The sequence below is a fragment of the Branchiostoma floridae genome, unplaced genomic scaffold (genome assembly GCF_000003815.2).
Source record: "Branchiostoma floridae strain S238N-H82 unplaced genomic scaffold, Bfl_VNyyK Sc7u5tJ_1189, whole genome shotgun sequence".
In the NCBI taxonomy this organism is placed as follows: Eukaryota; Metazoa; Chordata; class Leptocardii; order Amphioxiformes; family Branchiostomatidae; genus Branchiostoma; species Branchiostoma floridae.
In genome coordinates this window covers 22,566-45,993 of record NW_023365633.1, presented here as the reverse complement: position 1 = coordinate 45,993, position 23,428 = coordinate 22,566, and the positions used below count along the sequence as shown (strand labels likewise).

The window sequence follows — 23,428 nt, the reverse complement described above, 5'->3', positions numbered from 1 at the left end:
GAGTGACCGCGGGGTCATTGACCCCTACCAGACCAAAACATACAAAGTCCACGTCTGTGATATAGGCCAAGGGGTGTGACATGACCGAACGAGCAAGTTGTCATATTCAGTCGTCCTGGACGCTCGAACAGTGAACTCTACAACTTTTACCGCGCGTCTAGCGTCTTCCTAGATAGACACAGAACCACATTCTTGTAGGACCAAGACTTGTACGTCAGAAAAATGGGGGAGGCAGACGACAGTAAGGTGACAGGCGCGATGGCCCTGGCTGAAGCCCTGAAGGCGCAGGGAGTGGAGTACGCGTTCGGCATCGTGGGGATCCCGGTAGTGGAGGTGGGGATGGCGCTGCAGCAGGCCGGGATTCACTATGTCGGCATGAGGAACGAACAGTCGGCCTGCTACGCCGCTCAGGCCATCGGTAAGGGTGGAGTAGAGTTAGAGTAGAGTAGAGTGAGAAGAGTTAGAGTAGAGTTAGAGAAGAGTTAGAGTAAAGTTAGAGTGGAGGAGGGATCCCGGTGGTGGAGGTGGGCATGGACCTGTAGCAGGCCGGGATACACTATGTCGGCATGAGGAACGAACAGTCAGCCTGCTACGCTGCACAGGCCATAGGTAAGGGTAGAGTAGAGTTAGAGTAGAGTAGAGGTAGAGTAGAGTTACAGTAGAGTAGAGGTAGGGTAGAGGTAGAGTAGAGGAGGCAGGTGATAGAGGTGGGCATGGACCTGCAGCAGGCAGGGATTCACTATGTGGGCATGAGAAACGAACAGTCAGCATGCTACGCTGCTCAGGCCATAGGTAAGACTGTGGAAACGTCTTTAAGAGTTTGAGCAAGATCTCAAGATTCCTCAAGAACTTCCTGGACCGTTCAGACACATAATTTACTAATTGAGACCCTGATAACTTATGGGTGAGATTACATTATATAACATCATCATGTAACAGGTCAGATTTCACCACTGTGCAACGAAGCCAATCTGGGCATGGCACCAGGACTCCAGGAGGATTTTAACCTTTACACTCTAACCCCTAACCCTGACCCTGTCCCAAGGCCATTACGGAACCTTCGTGATCAGCTGGGGCCTAACATCCTGGTAACCAAACACTGATGACTAATATATTATTCTCTGTCCCAGGATACCTGACCGGACGGCCCGGCGTGTGCCTGGTTGTGTCCGGTCCGGGCATCCTGCACGTGATTGGTGGGATGGCGAATGCCACGGTGAACTGCTGGCCGCTGCTGGTGATTGGTGGAGCCTGCGACGAGGACCAGGAGGGCATGGGGGCCTTCCAGGAGTATCCACAGGTCAGAGGTTAGAAGGGGCAAAGGTCAAGGTCACTCAAGTCAAGGGTTAGGTGAAACATTGATGACTAGACTCAACTTTACACTAAAGTGATGATTCTTTAGAAAACATCTTTCGAAGGAGAAGCAGATGGGAATATGAAGTATTATCTCTGGAGGTTCAATGGCCTCCTTCGGTCAATATTGACCATGGTAAAATCCTAATTGGGGATATCAGCCCTTAACAGCGTCAACTGTGGCTAAATAGCCCTATACGAGAATGACAGTCTCTGCCACACAGGGCACATCTGTAAGCTGTCACTCATTATTTCCTATCACTTTAGACAGTGAAGTATTATCTCTGTAGATGGTATAGGAAACATCATCATAGGAAACAATGTACAATATAGTTAAGGACACACAATCTACACACAACCCATCCTGTACAGAGTGGTGAAAATAAGAAGAAGCCAGAGTGAATTGTAAGCCCACCATCCATTTGTTTAAATTCATTACAATTGTTTTTCAACCTGCAGGTGGAAAGCAGCAGGCTCCACTGTAAGTACGCTGCGAGGATTCCCGGAGTGCGAGACATCCCATTCTTCGTGGAGAAGGCAGTGCGGAACAGCATGTACGGCCGGCCGGGCGCGTGTTACCTCGACCTTCCTGGGCAGCTGGTCAACAAGCAGGTGGGGCAGTCTCAGCTCCGCACGGTGCCATGCTGTCCACCCCCGCCGAAGGTGTTGGCAGATCCCGCTGCAGTGGTGAAGGCAACATCAGTGCTAACAAGGGCACAGCGACCTCTGGTGATTATTGGGAAAGGTAACTGTTCTTGAATGTTTGCTCAGTTTGCTACATGTGATGTAGTGTGAATGTGATACCACTGCCATGTTGTTAAACTGCTGTGTGACACCACAGGTTGTTAAACTGTTGTATAATACCACAGGTTGTAAAAATTGTCAGTGATACTGCAAGTTGTTAAGCTGCTGCCTGATACTATAGGTTACCTGCAGCATAATACCACAGGTTAACTGCCGTGTGATACCACAGGTTAACTGCTGTGTGATACCACAAGTTAACTGCGATACTGCTTGTTAACTGCTGTACCACAGGGTGTTAAACTGCAGCAGCATGGTTAACTGCCATTTGATACCACAGGTGCGGCGTTCTCCCGTGCGGAGGGAAGTATACGACAGTTTGTGGTTAACTGCTGTGTGATACCCCAGGTGCGGCGTTCTCCCGTGCGGAGGGAAGTTTTTCTAACTACTGTGTGATACCCCAGGCTAACTCCTGTGTGATACCCCAGGTGCTGCGTTCTCCCGTGCGGAGGGTAGTATACGACAGTTCGTGGAGAAGACGGGTCTCCCCTTCCTGCCAACCCCCATGGGGAAGGGCGTCGTCCCTGACGACCATCCGCTCTGCATGTCTGCTGCCAGGTACGTTGTAACCTTCATAGCAGTCTCTCTGGCTACAGTTGTGATACTCTGCTATTTGTTGGTAACCAATATATTGCTTTCTAGCTGCATAATCTAATTGAAATGGAAGAATTTGCAGTCCCTTCTTGTTGCAAGCCATGATTCATTGTCAAAAAGATCAGGGGAATTATTCCCCAGTGTGTTGTCAGAAATTTTCAGAAATGTTTTATGTATCTGCCTTTTTAAAAAACAATCATATTGCCACAGCAATTTAATATGGTAGTCCTGAGACTTTTCAAGACCAGATTGATGTCTTGGCACACTGACAGTTTTATTGAGTGAATGCAGTTATCCTACCTTTAGTTTAGAATTTATCAATATGTGACCGCTTGCTATCGTTTCACCATAGAAAGCCCTACAACCAATTTGAAGGAAATTAGTAATTATATCATTGATTGATCATTGACCTAAAATATTTTAATTTCTAGAATTGAATAATAGATACATTTCTGTGACAAAACTCCTGTAAGAGTAGCCTGGAACCCTGCCTCCCCTGCAGGTCCCGTGCCCTGCTGCTTTATATGTGTGATAAACCTTCTGTAAGCGTAGCCTGGCACCCTGCCTCCCCTGCAGGTCCCGTGCCCTGCTGCTTTATATGTGTGATAAACCTTCTGTAAGAGTAGCCTGGAACCCTGCCTCCCCTGCAGGTCCCGTGCCCTGCTGCTTTATATGTGTGATAAACCTTCTGTAAGAGTAGCCTGGCACCCTGCCTCCCCTGCAGGTCCTGCTGCTTTATATGTGTGATAAACCTTCTGTAAGAGTAGCCTGGCACCCTGCCTCCCCTGCAGGTCCTGCTGCTTTATATGTGTGATAAACCTTCTGTAAGAGTAGCCTGGCACCCTGCCTCCCCTGCAGGTCCCGTGCCCTGCTGCTTTATATGTGTGATAAACCTTCTGTAAGAGTAGCCTGGAACCCTGCCTCCCCTGCAGGTCCCGTGCCCTGCTGCTTTATATGTGTGATAAACCTTCTGTAAGCATAGCCTGGCACCCTGCCTCCCCTGCAGGTCCCGTGCCCTGCTGCAGGCAGATGTGATCCTGCTGCTGGGAGCCAGGCTAAACTGGATGCTGCACTTCGGCCTCCCTCCAAGGTTCAACGCAACAGTCAAGACCATACAGGTCAGTCTGGAATGAACTTCCGAGCTAATGATGGAGTAACAGTAGCTTCATGTGTATGTCTGGTATGTATGCTTGACTGAGTGAGTGAGTGTGATGTGGGAGCCAGGCTACACTGGATCCTACACTACGGACTCCCTCCTAGGTTCAGCACCACGGTCAAGACCATACAGGTCAGTCAGTAAACACCCTGCTAGCTAATGATGGAGTAACATTTCTGCTGATGTGGGAGTGTGTATGGGACTCAGTATTCGTGTTATTCCACAAGGAAGTCTGCAAACTATAGACTAGAACTAGTGTGAGTGAGTGTGAGTGATGTTGGAACCAGGCTAAACTGCATGCTGCACTTTAGCCTGCCTCCTCGGTTCAGCACCAAGGTCAAGGCCATACAAGTCAGTCAATGTGTCTCACACATCAATCCAGTACACTGCCTGTCTGCCTCAGCTTCTGTGTTTGTTCAAGATTAGGGACATTGATGTTTATCTTGTGTGTTCTGTTGACTATATTAGAAGGTTGTGAGTTTGCATCCTCGCATGTAATTGCTCACCCTGCTTGCATACATACTTCTTCTTGTCGTGTCATGATCATTACTACACTCTTTTGCTCCAGTACTACTGGAAAGGGTTTTCAGTCCTCAGGATAGGACAGTGAGGCTTCCTTACACTAGGAGAGTGGACTGAAATTCACTTTCTGTTTCTGCCCACAGGTTGACGTGTGTCCAGAGGAGATGGGAAACCCGCGGCCTGCCGAGGTGGCGCTGGTGGGAGACCTGGACTGTGTGGTGAAACAGCTGAACCAAGCCATGGACGAACATCACAGGTCAGGGAAGGGGTCAACTTGGCAAACTGCCTACAGTGTAACAAACAGCACAGGTCAAGCTTACAGTGTGTTGTGGCAGACCTATCATTCATCATGCAATTAAAGAGTCATGTACTGTGAAAAATTTCGTATTTTTAGTAAGCATGGTTTTCAGACCTATCATAGCTGCCACATTGCTTCCTCCTCTCATGCAAGTACAAAATTTTACAGAGGTGCATGCCCCCTATGGTACACCACCAGAAAGCTCTAGCCTGCAGCGCTTGCAAGTAAAAAAAATCTACAAATTTAAAGAAACAAAGTCCTGGTTACGGGTATGGACCTGATATCTTGTAATAATTGTCCTAAATCCTGTTGTTATGTTTAGAGGCTGGCGGTTTGCAGCAGACCGACCTAAACAGTTGTTGTTGTTTATGTTGTTGTTGTTTATGTTTAGAGGCTGGAGGTTTGCGGCGGAGAGCCCGTGGTGGGTGAACCTGAAACAGAAGGCCGAGCTGAACAGTTGTTGTTGTTGTTGTTGTTGTTTAGAGGCTGGAGGTTTGCCGCAGAGAGCCCTTGGTGGGTGAATCTGAAACAGAAGGCCGACCTGAACAGTTGTTGTTGTTGTTGTTTATGTTTAGAGGCTGGAGGTTTGCCGCGAAGAGCCCATGGTGGGTAAACCTGAAACAGAAGGCCGACCTGAACAGTTGTTGTTGTTGTTGTTTATGTTTAGAGGCTGGAGGTTTGCAGCAGAGAGTCCGTGGTGGGTAAACCTGAAACAGAAGGCCGACCTGAACAGTTGTTGTTGTTGTTGTTGTTTATGTTTAGAGGCTGGAGGTTTGCAGCAGAGAGTCCGTGGTGGGTAAACCTGAAACAGAAGGCTGACCTGAACAGTTGTTGTTGTTGTTGTTGTTGTTTAGAGGCTGGAGGTTTGCAGCGGAGAGCCCGTGGTGGGTGAATCTGAAACAGAAGGCTGACCTGAACAGTTGTTGTTGTTGTTGTTTATGTTTAGAGGCTGGAGGTTTGCAGCAGAGAGCCCGTGGTGGGTGAATCTGAAACAGAAGGCCGACCTGAACAGTTGTTGTTGTTGTTGTTGTTGTTTAGAGGCTGGAGGTTTGCAGCGGAGAGCCCGTGGTGGGTGAACCTGAAACAGAAGGCCGACCTGAACAGTTGTTGTTGTTGTTGTTTATGTTTAGAGGCTGGCGGTTTGCAGCAGAGAGCCCTTGGTGGGTGAATCTGAAACAGAAGGCTGACCTGAACAGTTGTTGTTGTTGTTGTTTATGTTTAGAGGCTGGAGGTTTGCAGCAGAGAGTCCGTGGTGGGTAAACCTGAAACAGAAGGCCGACCTGAACTGTTGTTGTTGTTGTTGTTGTTGTTTAGAGGCTGGAGGTTTGCAGCAGAGAGTCCGTGGTGGGTGAATCTGAAACAGAAGGCCGACCTGAACTGTTGTTGTTGTTGTTGTTGTTGTTTAGAGGCTGGAGGTTTGCAGCAGAGAGTCCTTGGTGGGTGAATCTGAAACAGAAGGCCGACCTGAACTGTTGTTGTTGTTGTTGTTGTTGTTTAGAGGCTGGAGGTTTGCAGCGGAGAGTCCGTGGTGGGTGAACCTGAAACAGAAGGCTGACCTGAACAGTTGTTGTTGTTGTTGTTTATGTTTAGAGGCTGGAGGTTTGCAGCAGAAAGCCCATGGTGGGTGAATCTGAAACAGAAGGCTGACCTGAACAGTTGTTGTTGTTGTTGTTGTTGTTGTTGTTTAGAGGCTGGAGGTTTGCAGCAGAAAGCCCGTGGTGGGTGAACCTGAAACAGAAGGCCGACCTGAACAGTTGTTGTTGTTGTTGTTTATGTTTAGAGGCTGGAGGTTTGCAGCGGAGAGCCCTTGGTGGGTGAACCTGAAACAGAAGGCCGACCTGAACAGTTGTTGTTGTTGTTGTTTATGTTTAGAGGCTGGAGGTTTGCGGCGGAGAGCCCGTGGTGGGTTGTTGTTGTTGTTGTTTATGTTTAGAGGCTGGAGGTTTGCAGCGGAGAGCCCTTGGTGGGTGAATCTGAAGCAGAAGGCAGACCTGAACAGTTGTTGTTGTTGTTGTTTATGTTTAGAGGCTGGAGGTTTGCAGCGGAGAGCCCGTGGTGGGTGAACCTGAAACAGAAAGCCGACCTGAACCGGAGGATCACTCAGGAGATGGCCCAAAGCACCAAGCTGCCAATGAACTACTACTCCGTCTTCCAGGTCTGTATCGCTTGGTACAGAGTAGATACTAGAAGTAACTATAACCGTTGGCTAGGGATTGGGGCACAACCGTCTGGTTATGTACGAAAAACATTGATTTGCCAACGTGATGAAACTATTTGTTATTGAGATATCTTTGATTCTTTGAATGAAGTTTAACTGTATTTTCCAACACAAAAATTGGACTTACCCAAATTTTCAACTGATCAACTCCAGTCTTTGTCAAGGAATGCACAATCCACTGCTTCTGTGACGTCATGTTACGTAGATAGCACACCTGACTCAGTGAGCAGTGGATCATAAGTTGGATTTTCCACTCCTTGCCAAAGACTGGAGTCAATCAGTCAGTCTATACTGTCTAATTTCTTGTGTGTTAGAAATTACAGTTTCACTTTATTCGGAATGACTTCTACCAACTTCTACCATGTTCAACTTAAAAGATTTATTAAAACTCGATGTAATCTGTACCTCTGTTATATTTTATCTGACCCTACCTCCCTCATGACCTCAATGAAAAGCGGCCTGCAGGCTGAATTGAGCTTCTCATGAATAAATAAAGGTCAAACAAACACAGATGAACTTTTATGGTACATGTATCTTTGATTCCCCAGAACGTGATTGAAGCCATCCCGCCGGACGCCATCATCGTCAGCGAGGGCGCCAACACGATGGACATCGGGCGCACCATGTTGCTGAACCGCCTGCCACGGCGCCGCCTTGACGCCGGGACGTTCGGCACGATGGGGGTCGGACTCGGGTTTGCTATCGCTGCAGCACTGTACGCGCGCGACCACCTCCCGGGGACGAAGGTCGTGTGTGTGGAGGGTGACAGCGCGTTCGGGTTCTCTGGGATGGAGGTGGAGACCGTGTGCAGGTGTTGTTTGTTTTCTGTTGTTTTTGTTTATCTGTTGTTTGTTTTTGTTTATCGGTGTATCTCAGTCAGAAATTTGTATTTACTATTACCCTTCTTGGAGTTTGTGTTAGTTAACCATGATTTAAGTTGTTGGCCTTCAATTCTTAAAAGAAAAAATGAACTGGAAGATGAACATTGGACATAGAGAAAAACCTGTACTTGGGTACTCACAATGTTCTTCTTGATACACCAGCCAAGAAAGCAGTTACTCAAGCAAGTGGATATGATGTTGGATACTCCTTTTTGGTGTATCTTATTGGTTCCTGGATGTATTGATTTTCTTTTAAATTTTAAACGAAGGAAATGTCGTCTCACCGCAGGTATCAGCTTCCGATCCTGTTCATTGTGGTGAACAACAACGGGATCTACGCTGGGCTGGACCAGGAGACCTGGGGACACATGGAGCGGGCGGGGACTCAGCTGACTCTGGTCAGCCCTCCCACATCCCTACTGCCTAACGCTCGCTACGAACAGGTGAGAAACAACAGTTTAAACTTCTGTCAAAGATTTTATGCACTTGCGGGTGGAATGAAATTCTGTGAGAAAAGGTTTTAAAACTTGAGGACAGATGTCCAGACTTTGCATGATGTACAAAATGACTAATAAACTGGTAGATGTACCAACTACTGAGTATATTATTAAACCAGCTCAGACAAGAACAAGAAATAGTCATGGCTTCAAGTACCACTGAGTGTTCAAATTCTCATTCTTTCTTAAAAAATCCAAGTCCGCACATAGTTCCAGGGGGTGTAATTATCTTGCCCTCTTGGTTAAAGATGTTTACTAATTAACAAAAACAATTTCTTCTAGGAACCTAGTAGGAACCGGTACCTTATTATTAGCTCAGTACTAAAAGTTGATAGTTGGGAATCATACTTCCAGTCCTCTGCACATGTAACCATGGTAACAAATCCCGGCCGTGCCTTGCAGGTGTTGGCAGCGTTTGGAGGGAAAGGCTACTTTGTAGCGAACCACGAGGAGTTGCGAAGGGCCCTCCAGTCGGCAACGACAGACAACCGCGCCTCGCTGATCAACGTGATGATCGAGCCAACGTCTTCGCGCAAACAGCAAGACTTTGACTGGCTCACACGCTCTGGTCTGTGATATTTGCAGACTGAAATATTAGGAAGTTAAGCTAGTCTCTAAGCCTGTGTAATGGCAAAGTTGTACCAAAATTATTCAAGCTTCCAGAGCAATGGGAAAGTCAGGATTTTGAATGGCTCAGACACTTGATGTTCTAGCAGAAAAAGGCAAAATTTGTAGTCTCCAAGCAGAGGTTCAGCTCTTTCTGACGTGTTGTAGGGCTTTCCCCTGTGTAATTTTTTGTGTCCAAAAACAGTACAAAATAGAAAGCTTGACAAAAATGCCTAGAACACATCCTCTGCCTGGAGAGTAGAAATAGTAACATTTCTCAAGTTGTTGGAGCACTAGGAAATGTCTAGAAAAGGGAACTTGAGAAATTATGCCCTCCTACATGTGCTTGGAGATAGGGTTTAGCTGCCTTACCCGGTAACTTGTGCAAATGTGATGCCAAAAGGCATTGGTCTATGGCATCAGACAGAATGTATAGTGAATATATTAAATATATAAAAAGTAAAATGTCAGTGTAAAGATTGTGCACTTTAAAATTGACAATTATATTGGTATCTCAATATTGTACCTAGTAATCTATTTTTCAATGAGGCCAACAGTTCAGGAGTGTAAGAAAGTTTCAAAATGAATTGTGTTCACCTATCAAGGTTGCAGAATATCAGAATTATTTTCAAATCTAACTTGACAGCACAGTAGTTCCTCTCAGTGCCAAACACTGCTCTTTCTTCAAGTTGTGTTTGAAATGAATATTTTCAAGGGGATTTTAACAAGGATGACAACTACAAAATGTACTATTACCAAAATACACAACCTCCACTGTGGGGCTTTCCAGTAACTAAGATCTAGATATCCCCACAAAGCATAACTTGCTATTCAAATGGACACAGAAAATGAATAATAAACAAAAAAATGAAACTGTGTTTCCTCCTTTATTGTCATCATTCAAATCATACGTAAACAAACTTCAAGTTGGAAAATGCCTCTGTTGCAGCCAGAGAGCCTCTGTACATTGAAAGGCTTTACATAGACATCAGAAGTATGAGCAGAAGAGGTAAAAAGTTGCCAGACAGATCAGGCAAAAGCATTATTATAATCAAGATGGTTTTTTTTGCCAGAATGAACAGCTTGTTTGATACCAAATGAATTCTCAGGACAAATCAATGCAGTTCATTGGTTCTCATAAATTGCTTGCTTTATACTAGTTTGAAAGTCTATTCTAATCTTTAAAAAAAGAACTCTGTGATTCCCACTAGAGTGATTTTCAGAGACAGGTTGGTCTATCAGACTCTATGTACACATTTACATCACACTTCATCACTGCTAACTGTCATCACAGTCAGGACCACTGCTCAACGTTTCATGAACACGGGTTAGCGTGAGATATTTGTGTGAACTTTTCCCTGCAGCTGCTAAGATTACTTCATCCACAGCAACAAAATTACCTGTTTCCCTACCCATAACAATTTTTGATGTCCAATAGGAAACAAGGTAAGACAAAGTCAAGCTGGAGACAATTTAGGTTCTGTCTGACCATTTCCAAAATCATATCCTGTTGCTTGAGTAACTACTTTTTGGCCTATCTTATTACCTGGATATCTAACCTTCTTCAACACATAATTGAGTCAGAGTGGCCCTGCCTAGTTCCTCACTAGTATAAAAGACTAAAAGATTCTTTCTAATAAACACATAATTTGGTTAGGGTGGCCCAAGCCCAGTTTATCAAAACATGTTCCTTAGATAACTAAAAGATTCTGTCTAATAAACACATAATTCGGTTGGAGCAGCCCCAGCCCAGTTCAACAAAAAGACATGTTTGTCATCACCAGTAGAAAGACTTGGACAGGTAACTAACAGCAGCGCCGGCCGCAGAACTGAGCCATCCGCGACCTCCACCCTGGGGGTCGTGACCCGACCTGGCCAGCGTGAACCCGTCGGACTTCACGGGACTGTCCTCTTCGGGAAGGTAGTCCGGCAGCGTCGTGTTCTCTTTGTTAGCGTCGGCGGGGTGAGCTCCGAACGACAGCAGGACCTGGGGGGTGGGGATAAAGTTAGTTTTGCACAACCGGTAAACCATCTTTACACAAAGCACACTTATTTTGCAGTCTCTACAAGACTGATTAGTACATACTCACTGGCTAATAGTAATACACTGTCTAGTACATACAGTGGCTAATAATAGGGGGAATATTTTGCCACAGGAGTTTTGCTACCAAAGGGTTTGACTTGCCATGCAGGGGGAAATGTCAACCTTCGCATCGACTGACTCTCCTGGACAATTATTTGCTGAATTAAAATTTTCTGAATTCTACGAACCATGTCAGATGGAGGCTAACAATTTTACACAGTGAGCATAAGATGTGTAGAATATGGGCAGCACACCAGTCCTGTACAGCACTTAAAAGCTGAGTAAAACAAGACAGTGAGTTTGGTTTGATAGAATCAAAATAAGTAAAGACTTTATGTCACCTCCTCTCCCTGGTCGTTCCTGACCACCTGCTGAGCGTTCATCACGCCCGTCTTGTTCACTGTAGCCACCAGGCTCTGCAAGGGACGGACAGAACAAATGTTCATGTTGTAGTAACTTGTACAGACTACAGTAGTACCATTCTGCATCTTCAGCCCCGAGAGACCACGGAGCTCTGAGTGTTTAGTGATACTGTATCAGCAACCACTGAACCACTACATGACCAACTCTCAGTTGTTACCAAGCAACAGTTCCCTTACTTGTTGCTAAACAGTTTCCTTGTTGCTAGGGGACTGTTTCCTAAGACTTTCCTTACCTCTGCCTTGCTTGTTGCTAGGCGACAGTTTCCTTACCCCTACCTTGTTTTTTTTATTTTTTTTATTTATGTAGTCATTCTCCGATCTTCAGCATTAGCAGCTGTTTGTTGCTAGGCAACAGTTTCCTTACCTCTGCCTTGAGGTCGGGCCGCGCCCGCAGGACGCATCTCTGGAGCGGCATGTTGAAGGTGAAACTGATGACCCCTTTGACCTTGAGCAGCTGGCCCACACAGAGTTCACGTCGATGCTGGTGGAAAACATGAAACAGTGATTAGCTTAGTCTGGACAACTGTATGCACGTGTCTGACTAGACTGTTTCAGCTGAATGTATTGGCAGTCTTTCTATGTCTAATAAAGAAGAATTTCAGTTTTTTATGTCACCAATTTTGTGAACAAAGAACAGGGATAGTGCATTTAGATTCTGACATTGTACATGACATTTTCTCACATACTCTTTGGTATAACACTATTCTATACCAACTGAGAACCCTCTGTCTTCAGCACATACAATAAAGGTCGAGTGTAGAGACACAGAACTTTTGTAATTTATCCTCAAACAATGGAGGAACATTAGACAAGCAGCACTCACCTGATCAGTGAGACCTTTAATCTGCAGCGTGATGGTCTTTGATTTTTTGTTAGCGGCGCCGAGGAAGCAGACTTTCTTGCGGATGTTGCTGTTGTTGGAGGTGCGTGTGGAGTTGTAGGTGTCCTTCAGACCCGAGCCTGGGGTTTTAGACTTCTGCTCCGCTTTGTACAGGAGCTGGAAAACGGACTGTGCCGAGGCCTGGGCTGCCGTGTCCCTGGTACATGTACATAGGACAGGTTAGAATGGTGCAGTACCAGTGTCTACATACAGGGGGCAGAAGTGTACAGTACATGGACTGGGCGCAAGACTGGGCTGCTGTGTCCCTGATACATGTAGGTAAGGAAAGTTAGGATGGTGCAGTACCAGTGTCTACATACAGGGGGCAGAAGTGTACAGTACACAGACTGGGCGCAAGACTGGGCTGCTGTGTCCCTGATACATGTAGGTAAGGAAAGTTAGGATGGTGCAGTACCAGTGTCTACATACAGGGGGCAGAAGTGTACAGTACACGGACTGGGCGCAAGACTGGGCTGCTGTGTCCCTGGTATATGTAGGTAAGGCAAGTTAGAATGGTGCAGTACCAGTGTCTGTGTACAGGAGGCAGTGATGAACTCAAACCAAGACCTTTGAAACCCCTTCGTCCCTTGTTTTTGCAATGCACTAGTAGTAGTAGTCTACCAGTCTACCGGTACCACAGATCTGTCGTAGAATAGGGGTGTGCACCATTAATCACACTTTACTGCTATATTCCCTTAGAGTAAGACACCTGACCACACCCTTAGACACCAGTACTTAGCTACACTCCAAGACACCAGACTACATCTTAAGACACCAGTAACTACACTCCAAGACACCAGACTACATCTTAAGACACCAGTAACTACACTCCAAGACACCAGACTACATCTTAAGACACCACTAACTACACTCCAAGACACCAGACTACATCTTAAGGCACCAGTAACTACACTCCAAGACACCAAGACACATCTTAAGACACCAGCAACTACACTCCAAGACACCAGACTACATCTTAAGGCACCAGTAACTACACTCCAAGACACCAAGACACATCTTAAGACACCAGCAACTACACTCCAAGACACCAGACTACATCTTAAGACACCAGTAACTACACTCCAAGACACGAGACACATCTTAAGAAGTTCCCACCTGCTGCAGATGTGTTGCAGAGACTCTTTCATGCCCAGCTGCTGATGCATGATGGGACGGCAGGAGGGTTTGTGGGCCAGCAGCTCCAGAACCTGCAACAGATGGAAGAGGTGAATACTTGTGCACCAACTTAAAAATGACTGTAAGTACTGTCTTGTCTGTTTCATTATTGAGCCAAGGGCTAGTGGTGCAGACCCAGCTCTAACAGTGCGTACTTAAAGGCAACCTAAGCAATATCACATTGTTAAAAGTGGAAATATTCTGAATAAGGCAGTCTGTACAATATTGACATCTATTGCACTATTTTAGCACATTCACATCATCATTTCATAAATTGAGTCGTTAAAAACAGCGCGGGAATGAGTTACACAAGGATTCCAGATCAAGTCCTTATTTTGGGGGGGTACAATAATAAGGAATATCCTCGTGCAACTTGTCTCTGGGCTGTTTTTGACCACTCAAAGTATCAAATTATGATGTAAATGTGAGAATACAGTGCAGTAGATGTCAATATCATGCAGATTGCCTTATTCAGAATATTTCCACTTTGACACTGTAGATATTGCTTAGGTTGCCTTTAACCGCCAAACCAATTAACAGATAGAGTTAAAGTTGTTGGTTTACTGAATATGTATGGATCACAACACCAACAAATGCTGCCTGGGACCCGTGTGTGCTGTATGGTTTACAATCTTATTAAATCACGAAAAAGTTCATGGTACCTCCAGACTTGCGCAGATGACCGGTTCTTCATGCTGCTGGATATCCAGGAACAGCACCAGGCCGGACAGCAGGCTGGGGTCCTGAAAAAAGTAAAGTGGTCAAACCTAAGACTGATCGCGCACAAGGATATGACATTACTAGTTATTGGAGCAATGTGGCTCTGCTACAGCTCACATTATTTTGGATAAGCATGTACCGGGTCACGGCCTACTCTTCACAATTTTCCTATTAAACTATAAAGTGCAGAGGTTTGATGCCCTAAATTTCCCTCAGAGTCAGACATACACTGGGCCGTTACCTTTATGCCACCCTCCCCCTGACAGGATGGGGCAACTCTTAAGACTTTCCAAGTCATGTGCAGGCCGCAGGGCACAAACTTGGACCGCTGACTCCCAAAAATTTGAACCAGGTGTGGTGAGAGGCAGAGTGAGCAAACCACTGCACCACACGGACAGAAATGGCCACACAGGGGAACGTACCAGCAGTACATTAGGGCAGAGACTAGGGTCTTGAGGACAGGAAACACAGCTTATCTTCATATCTGATCTCAGATATAATTGTCCAGAGTTAAGACCTGGAGTGAAGATGGTATCCAGGTAACCTACCTGAGTGATGACATCATGTCCCTGTGGTTGCTTAGCGATATCATGCAGCTGTCTCACCACCTGCAGCTTTCCCTCTGTACTCGTCATGTTTACCTGGGCTGGTTCTTCTACCTGAGGATACACCAAAATCAGGCACAACGTTCTCACTGCTGAAGGTTAGGCATTCAGGTGATATGTTGCCATACTTTGTACCATGTACAATTGTCGTGCAATAAAGTTCTATCTATGATATAGCAAATAGCAGTTTCTCAATCAACTTGATATGAATTGTCCAAAACCATATCCACTTTTCATCTTGAAATCATCAAAAACTCAGGAAAAAATTGCGAAAAAAATGAGTCATCACTAGTAAGAGTTTTTTGTCTTTGGTTCAATCAATGGTATTACATGTATATCACACTGCTATGGGGAAAATCCACCTGTACACAAACCCAGTATGGGGACAGTGGTTCATGTAAACATGATAAATACCTGAACATAATTTATCATACAAGTTCAGAAGTTGCCCTTAAATTTTATCTGCATGATCACCATCAAACCAGATAGCGGTAGGAGGTTTTTCAAACCATAAACTAAAGGCTAAACAAATCTTTAGTGTGCAACTAACAACACACGCTCTGTGCTGCCAAAGAGTCATTCAACTATGTATTTGGGAAACCTTAAGCTTGTAACAACATCAAAGTATTAGCTTATTATAATATAGGGGGAGGGGGTTTTGAACACAACGATTTTCTCAGCCTCGATTTTCTTGCAAGTAAGCGTCTGAAAACACCCCTTACCTCTTTTCGGGACAATTCTGTGTGGCTGATTTTCCAACCTCAGAAGATTGGACTGCTGTAAAACGTCTCCTCGGTCTTGGTAGCTGTTTTATTTCGCGGTATTTCAACCTCTCCCGTCCGTTTTTGGCCTGCAAAATTTAAAGCGATGGGTTGAAAATTTAAAGATGGCGCATATACATGACGTAATGACCTTAACGGTGTGTGATTGGTCAAATTTTGTGATGTCGGAGAAAAGAATAAACCTGATTGGCTGATGCGCTGGCTGCGCGGTGCATGCTGGGAAAAACCGGTAGCGCTTGGTTTAAAACCATTTTGTGGCCCGAGAAGTGGAGAAGAGAAAGTTGAGGTGGAAATGTTTTGATTCAAGAAGTCTGCCGTGTCTGCTTTTCAGCAAGGTAAGGAATACAGGTACAGGTGCAGCTCTCACACATGCTGTTAGCTTTTGCAGACTCATAGATCGTGCAAAATCGTGATGCGAGTGAGTAGCAAAATAATATGCATCACTAGCAAACCGTCGTCTTGGATCTGGGGAGGGGGGCATTTAAATTTAAATTTTTCAGTGTACTGCTACTAAAATGTACTAGCAAGGAGCTTTTATAAATCATGAAAAACTTTTTTTGCAGGATTTAATATCAGTACTGGTTGATACATCTCCGGTTATATTTAGCACTTGGCGTATCACACCTGAGTGATTTAATCTTTCTCCTCTATCCAGACAGTGGAGTTGGTGACTGATGGACCACAGCCTGTCATCACAAATTGTCATCCACATCATCAACCATCTGCTCCCTTATGTAATGGTAAGACTCGCTCATCTTGGATTCATTTCGTCCAACGGTCACTACAACTTTATTTCAGACTAGCAAAGTGGAGCAAAGAAGAGAAACATATAAACAACAGAAAACACAGGAAACACTTTTTTCCTCGCCATTGTTGTTAGGGCGAGGAAAAAAATGTTGTGTTTGAACTTTCCAAAAACATGCCGAACTTAGCCTCCTTTTGGTGGGCAGTGGAGTCACATAGTTTCCAGTTCCAGCCTGCTCCCTATCCAAGATTTAGTATCCAAAGCCATTATGCACAAAATTATAAGTTTGACATTGAAAAATATTATACTATATAAGTGTACTCGTGCTCTTCAGTGTTACTTTGTCACCTATTTTGTCTGTATTGTATTACTATCTAGAGTTTGGGCGTAATTGAAAAAAAAGATAAGCCCTACCTACCGACCCTATTTTTTTTCAGGACTGTAGCAGAAACACACAACTTTTGTCCTTGGCCTTAGAACTACAAAAATTATTACTAAAAATATCAATACTAACACTTTCTTCCCCCCTTCCTGTCCAGGTCGCCCACCAGCACCTCTGCACCCTGTGGGTCAGCTGGTGGCCAAAGTCAGCCCAGAGGAAGGTTAAGAATGTCTCACACCGCAGTATTGTCCGGGTGATCGGCACCTACCTGTCACTCAAACCCCAGCACCACAGACTTTACTTCCAGGTAAGGTCTCACACCACAGTATCGTCACTCAAACCCCAGCACCACAGACTCTACTTCCAGGTAAGGTCTCACACCACAGTATCATCACTCAAACCCCAGCACCACAGACTCTACTTCCAGGTAAGGTCTCACACCACAGTATCATCACTCAAACCCCAGCACCACAGACTATACTTCCAGGTAAGGTCTCCCACCGCAGTATTGTCACTCAAACCCCAGCACTGCAGACTCTACTTCCAGATAAGGTATCACACCGCAATATCCGAGCCCCACTCATCTATAATATTTATTTGGTCTATTGAGATTTACCACATTTGTTGAAGGATTAATATAACAGGTGGTCTCAAAAAGTTCAGATTGACTGAGACCTCCTGGTGTATTTGAACAACGTGTGACTTTTTTCTGTTTCTGCCCCCGTGTTTCCCAGACTGTCCAGCCGGATCAGCGATGCTCTACCCCGTTCAGCGAGGATGGCGTGCGGAGAGCGCCGGTGTCGCTGGCGGACATCGCCATGTTGGAACAGGAGGAACCACTGCCTGGCATCTACATTAGGTGAGGACACGGACTAACTTACTAACATACACACATCAGGTAGGAAATGTACCAAGTTACTTATAACTAACATACATGAGGTAGAATTTATTGTACCATGACCATGGTATTTCTCTCCAACTCCAAGAAGAGATTTTGGTAGGCTGATATCAATAATAAAATGTTGATTTTTTTTTTGCTTTTCAACATAGAAGCCAAGAAGAAAAAGTCGTGTAGGAAATGCAAGAAAAGAAAAAAGTCCTACTAGTATTTGGCAATTTTGCTAAATATAGAGAGTATCAATATCAGGGGGCAGCAGTCTGTATTTGTTGTAATCATGCACATGTCAATGCCATATTTGGAGGTCCTTTAGTAAATATAGGCCCAGTCCGGAACACCCATATTGAATGTTTTCGCGTCACAGGTATGACATAAACTGTAATACAGAATGAATATGCATGCTAAAGCTAAGGTAGATAACATTGTTTCCCACTGCCCACCTCTCCCCTCAGCTGTGAATTGGGACAGTCCAGAAGAGAAGCCAGGAGAAACTCAAGAAGTTGTGTCAGGAGAAAGGAGACGGAACACGTCTTAGACACCACCCCTGCAGCAACGTGCAATCCTAGTCAGGTAGGAAAGGTTCTTAGGATATTAATAATTTGTTTGTCAAAGTCACACAATCAGCTCAAAATACTGGATACATCTGCACTTTTGTGCATACAGATACAGAAAAGTCTTAGTAAGCCATAACATTTTAGATTCAAGCTTCGAAGCGAGACAGTAAAGTTTGTATAGAGTTGACAACATACTTTTTCTTATGACGACTGTACACACAATTTGTTTTTGTACACACCAGACAATTTAGGCAATTAGTAGGTGCTCTGGTGCATTTGTTCCAAAACTAAAAGTTGAGCTCCGACACATTGTACTGTACTTATATATACAACACTATGTTTCTTTCCTCTTACAAGTTACAATCATGCGGGATGGTTTTGTGTATAACTAAAACATTTCCCCCCTGACCACCCTACAGAAGCAGCCCCCAGTAGAAGATGCAGCCCTGCAGAGAATCAGCGCGCTGGAGGCAGAGCTGAACAAACTCCGCGCTCAGATCGCTCTCATGGCCACCGTGCAGCCGCAGACCCCCTCCGTACAGCCAGGTGCTGGTAACCCCCTGGGGACCCCTCAGGCTCCACCACCTGCACCGCCCCCTCCCCCACCTCCACCCCCTCCCCCTGCAAGTCTGGCCACACCTGTCATGAACATCAAGGAGATCATCAGGAAGGTAAGTTTGTGTGAGACCATTAGTATAAAACAATTTCAGTCCACATTTCACATACGTGATATCATTTGGGTGTAAATAACTTTGTTCCTGAACCCTATCCAGGTTATACCATCTACAATTTCAGGACAAAGATAACCAAAGAAAGCATAGCATTTGAACTGTTTGGTGAATGTGAATCTGTGATATGCATGTAATGGGAATCCCAGTACTCCTATCAGGAACATTATATTTTTTGTTCCAGAAATCAGCATCAGAAAGTAGTGACAATTGTGTGTGTTGTGATGACGTAAATGATCATGAGTGTTGACTTCACCAGGACTTGAGAGACTGACACCTGACTAATTCACTGTGTTTACAGATGACATGATTGTGTTTAATTGTGAAACCTTTGTTGTCCCCAGAACAAGTCGAAGCGCTCAGCCTCCGTGAGCACGCCCGTCTCCATGCCCAGTATAAACAGATGTATAATTGTGAAACCTAAATGTTTTCCCCAGAACAAGTCAAAGCGGTCTGCCTCTGTGAGCACACCCGTTTCCATGCCCAGCCCCGGCGGAGTCCCAAACATGATGGCTGTACTCAAGGACATGAGCAACGTCAAGCTGCGCTCTGTGGAAAGGTCAGTTTTCTGTAGTTATCAAACTGTTTATGGGAATGTAGCCAAAAATTTTTGTTTTGGTTTGCTCAGATTTATTCTCGTTGCACTGAACCAGGGCTTTAGCCAGCTCGAAATTTTTTTCCGTCAGCCCAATTTTCATTGACGGAAAAATCCTTCCGAAAATTATTTTTTCCGTCATCGTTTATCATTTTCCGTCATTGACTACAAAATTTAAACAAAACAATGTCTGCCTCGTGCGATCATTATCACGCCCTTCCGTAACGTCACTATTCACAACGTCAAATAACATACACACGCACGCACAGAATTGAAGCAAACTTGATTAAAGTTTATTGAATAAAAACGATCTACTACCTGATGAATTCCTATAATAAAAGAAACTTTACTTATTAGTCTCCGTCTCCTTCAATGGGTAATGGCAAAGCTAGTTCGCATACTTCGTAGTCTTTGATATTCTCGGTCATCGGAAGGCAGCGTCAGCGAAAGGACTTCACGAGTCGTGCTACGAATTTGTCAACGTAGGTCAAGGTAGGTAATAGTTTACTTCATAACCTACACAATGGTTTCCTATATCGTCAATTGAAAGTTACTTGTATACTTACGACATAAAAGGACAACACTAGTCGACGTAACATTCACTGAATTTCACTCAAAATTATGGAATCGGCACCAGCAACAAAATGGCCGCTAGCAACAACAAGTGCTACGTCATCTTCTGGGTGAAAGTTCGTAGGAACGTACCAGTCGGACCAGTTTAGTCTTTTGTCATGTAACACTTAGCGCATGTTGTTTCCGTAAGACGCCCTTTGTTTATTTTATTTTATTTTATTGTCATGTAACAGTTAGCCCATATGTTGCGCTCGTAAGACGCTCGATGTTTATTTTATTCTATTGTCATGTAACAGTTAGCGCAAGTTGGGCCCGTTCCCGCGCCGTTGTTTATGTCACGTAGCAGTATGTCGGAGTCGGGCCAGTCAGCCCCGTTCTTTATGTAAATTCATTTTATTGTTATGTTACAGTTAGCACATGTTGTTTAACATTAAAAGTAAACAAAAACGCATATAACAGACTTCAACTGAGACCAGAGCTGAGACCTTCTGGCGCCGGTGGTCATGGCGCGTCAATTTTCCCGCCCAGTGTATTCTTTTAATGCAAATAAGGAACGCCGGCGCTTGCCGTGCGCTGGGAAAAATCGGCCCGCGTGGTTTTCGCGGCAGTTTTTCGGGTGTTTGGGCGTGGTATAGCCGCACTTTATCTAAATTCAGGAGATTTCACATCTCTCTCCGTTATTTTTTTCCGTCAAGGTTGACGGAATGGTTTAATTTTTTTTCCGTCACAGGCAGCAAATTTCCGTCAATTGACGGAAAAACGGACGCTGGCTAAAGCCCTGCACTGAACCCCCCACTATCATTGCCTTGTTCCTAGGTCTCCCTGTGGAGTCACGTTGGCGTGACAGATAGGGTAACTTACCCTATCTGTCACGCCAACACATAAAATTAGGTTTGAGCCAAAAAACACAATTATTTGATAAAGACAGTCATTGTGTCGGTCGGCGCGGCCGAGCACCCAACCTGCTGTCGGGGGGCAGAGATAATTTTCCAAAATGGAGTGGAAAATAGACCAAACTAGAGTTCCACGAACACATACCTTTGCCAAATAATTTGTTATGTAGAATGATGTCTGTAGACAAATGCGTTACTCATTTCATTTTCTTTATAATTAAATGCTTGGAGTTGGTTTATAAAATTTCGGCATTTATTATGCAAATTAGATACCAATTTACAATTAATTGATATCAAATTGTATCAAGCATTACTTAAGCTATCAGCAGACCAAAAATCATGATGATCCTTTGATCCATTCTTGACTTATTCTCTTTCAAAGTCTTTAAATACACCTCTTACTCTCTTCCCTCTTTCTCAGTTACATATGTGACAACTTTGATGAAAGTACTATAATGGAATGCAGTGGATTTATGAACTTTTCCTAATCAATTATGCAAATTAGCTGTTAACTTGCATAATAAGTATCACATTATATAAGTCTTCATTTAGGCTATCTACATGCCGAAAATCATGACGATCCGTCAACACGTTAATATTTTCTCATTAATTATGCAAATGAGATCATCATTTGCATGATAAATATGTATTGACATTTCTCTCTTTCTCAGCTACATATGTGACAAGTTTTAAAGCCCTATCATGGAATGTAGTGAATTTATAAAATATCCTCATTAATTATGCAAATTAGCTGTTGATTTGCATAATTGTTATCTGATTATGTAGGTCTTCACTTACGCTACCTACATACAAAAAAACATGATGATCCGTCAACATGTTCATATTTTCTCATTAATTATGCAAATGAGGTCACCATTTGCATAATTGATATCTGTCGACATTTCTCTCCTTCCCAGCTACATATGTGACAAGTTTGAAAGTCCTATCATGGAATGAAGTGGATTTATAATTTTTCCTCATTAATTATGCAAATTAGCTGCTGATTTGCATAATTAGTATACCATTATGTAAGTCATCACTCATTCTATCTACATACCAAAAATCATGACGATCCGTCAACACGTTGTAGAGTTATTCTCATCCAAAGTTTGAAAGGAAACCGGCGCCTGCAGTTCCAAAAAAGCTGCTAGGGGGCCCAAACTCACAGCACTTACTCTCTGCCTCGAGGGCTATCTACCACTCAAAAATCATGATCACAGCATGTCCAGAACACGAGATATCAAAAATTGAGGTTCTGCTGCAGTACCTTAGCAAGCCGCTAGGGGGCCCATTATCGAACTTGACCTTCGTTTTCCCGACCCCTACCCACCTACCAAATATTATCGGGATCCATCCAAGACTTCTTGAGTTATGCTGTTAACAGACACACAGACACACACACAGACAGACTCACAAGCCCAAAACATAACCTTAGCCATTCTGGCAAAGGTAAATATATAGCAGCGCGCAGGGCTTTGTGCAGCTTGTATATAAGAAAACAACACATTCTACATGACAAAAGGGGCGATTGATTACTTGGTGGGTTTCCACGGCAGATGGTTAAGGGGGAGAGGTGGCGGGAGGGGAACTCGGGCGGGTCGCGGCCCAGAACCCAGAGGTCTTGTGTTCAAATTTCCTGACATGCCACCGATCCTGCATCCTTATGGGCACTTTAAAGGACTTTCCCCACACCACCTAGGTGTAAAAATGGGAACCTGACTGACGGTCGGGGAGGTAAAAGGCAGTGGAAGGAGAGGGATGGGCTGTGCCTACCATTACTGTACCCTAGACATAATGAATAACAACCCACTGCCCCTACAGCCTCAAAAAGGCAATGGAACTACAATGTACTGTAAATGCAGAAATGTTTGCGGTTTTCGCAGTGACCACTTCACCGCGAACTTAAAACCACCGCGAACATTTTTCTATTATACTACTATATTAGACTTCAATCTATGGTGTTACCGCGAAATTAAAACCACCGCAAAAAGTCCTTTTTCTCGCTACCTCGAAATTAAATCCCCGCGAACTTAAATGCAGTTACAGTAACTTGACCATTCCTACCATTACCAGGTCACCAGGAGGCACCCCCGTGAGACAGAAGCCGAAGGAAGCCGACGCCCAGGACCCGGCGGCGCTCATCGCCCAGGCGCTGCGCAGGAAGTTCGCTCACAGGAAACCCGTCGGGTCACCTGATCAGCAGGACAAGGAGAATGACTGGCCGTCACCGGACGCGTCATGCAGCCCGAAGGTACGTTCAGTATCATCATAGTTTTTGTAATAATTTTTGTATTAAAGGAACTCACTTTGGTAAAGTTTCAAGATGTGCCATTGCTTACAAGTCATACAATGTTTAAAATTGAAGAAAACATCATGCAAGTAGTGCTTCCTGTTCAGTCTTGGACTTGTCAGTGGTAGGCATGTATGAAGTAAAGTGTTCCAAGGGAGTAAAGCTTTAGCGTGTCG

General features: G+C 44.5%; 3 protein-coding genes across 3 annotated transcripts in view; 2 read left to right on the top strand and 1 right to left on the bottom strand.

Annotated features, from left to right (window-relative positions):
• Positions 1-22: 22 nt before the first annotated feature.
• Positions 23-9,081, top strand: LOC118407296 (2-hydroxyacyl-CoA lyase 1-like). Its single transcript, XM_035807758.1, has 10 exons — positions 23-418; positions 1,131-1,300; positions 1,813-2,098; positions 2,583-2,712; positions 3,755-3,866; positions 4,570-4,682; positions 6,750-6,879; positions 7,491-7,753; positions 8,113-8,266; positions 8,723-9,081. Exons 1-10 carry the CDS (start codon positions 223-225, stop codon positions 8,894-8,896), a joined length of 1,728 nt encoding a protein of 575 aa, XP_035663651.1. The 5' UTR covers positions 23-222; the 3' UTR covers positions 8,897-9,081.
• Positions 9,082-10,172: 1,091 nt separating this feature from the next.
• On the bottom strand, positions 10,173-14,862 carry LOC118407295 (armadillo repeat-containing protein 1-like). Its single transcript, XM_035807757.1, has 7 exons — positions 14,756-14,862; positions 14,150-14,230; positions 13,428-13,519; positions 12,255-12,468; positions 11,796-11,912; positions 11,351-11,425; positions 10,173-10,913 (listed from the first exon to the last, which is right to left on the bottom strand). The coding sequence occupies exons 1-7, from the start codon at positions 14,840-14,842 to the stop codon at positions 10,704-10,706; spliced, it is 876 nt and encodes a 291-aa protein (XP_035663650.1). The 5' UTR covers positions 14,843-14,862; the 3' UTR covers positions 10,173-10,703.
• A 910-nt stretch (positions 14,863-15,772) lies between these two features.
• The window catches only part of LOC118407286 (mitochondrial fission regulator 1-like), a 12,573-nt gene continuing 4,917 nt past the window's right edge, over positions 15,773-23,428 (top strand). The window contains exons 1-8 of the mRNA XM_035807742.1: positions 15,773-15,929; positions 16,250-16,334; positions 16,879-17,208; positions 17,456-17,580; positions 18,072-18,189; positions 18,593-18,844; positions 19,246-19,460; positions 23,036-23,213. Coding sequence (XP_035663635.1) covers positions 16,269-16,334; positions 16,879-17,208; positions 17,456-17,580; positions 18,072-18,189; positions 18,593-18,844; positions 19,246-19,460; positions 23,036-23,213 — 1,284 coding nt within the window. The 5' untranslated portion in view covers positions 15,773-15,929; positions 16,250-16,268. The remainder of the gene's footprint in view (positions 15,930-16,249; positions 16,335-16,878; positions 17,209-17,455; positions 17,581-18,071; positions 18,190-18,592; positions 18,845-19,245; positions 19,461-23,035; positions 23,214-23,428) is intronic.

Coding starts and splice junctions, on each gene's coding strand:
- LOC118407296 (XM_035807758.1), top strand. CDS start 223: ATGGGGGAGGCAGACGACAGTAAGGTGACAGGCGCGATGGCCCTGGCT. Junction 2,713..3,754: donor CTCTGCATGTCTGCTGCCAG/GTACGTTGTAAC, acceptor CCTCCCCTGCAG/GTCCCGTGCCCTGCTGCAGG. Junction 4,683..6,749: donor GCCATGGACGAACATCACAG/GTCAGGGAAGGG, acceptor GTTTATGTTTAG/AGGCTGGAGGTTTGCAGCGG.
- LOC118407295 (XM_035807757.1), bottom strand. CDS start 14,842: ATGACGAGTACAGAGGGAAAGCTGCAGGTGGTGAGACAGCTGCATGAT. Junction 11,426..11,795: donor GGCCCGACCTCAAGGCAGAG/GTAAGGAAACTG, acceptor CGTCCCTTGCAG/AGCCTGGTGGCTACAGTGAA. Junction 10,914..11,350: donor GGAACGACCAGGGAGAGGAG/GTGACATAAAGT, acceptor CCCACCCCCCAG/GTCCTGCTGTCGTTCGGAGC.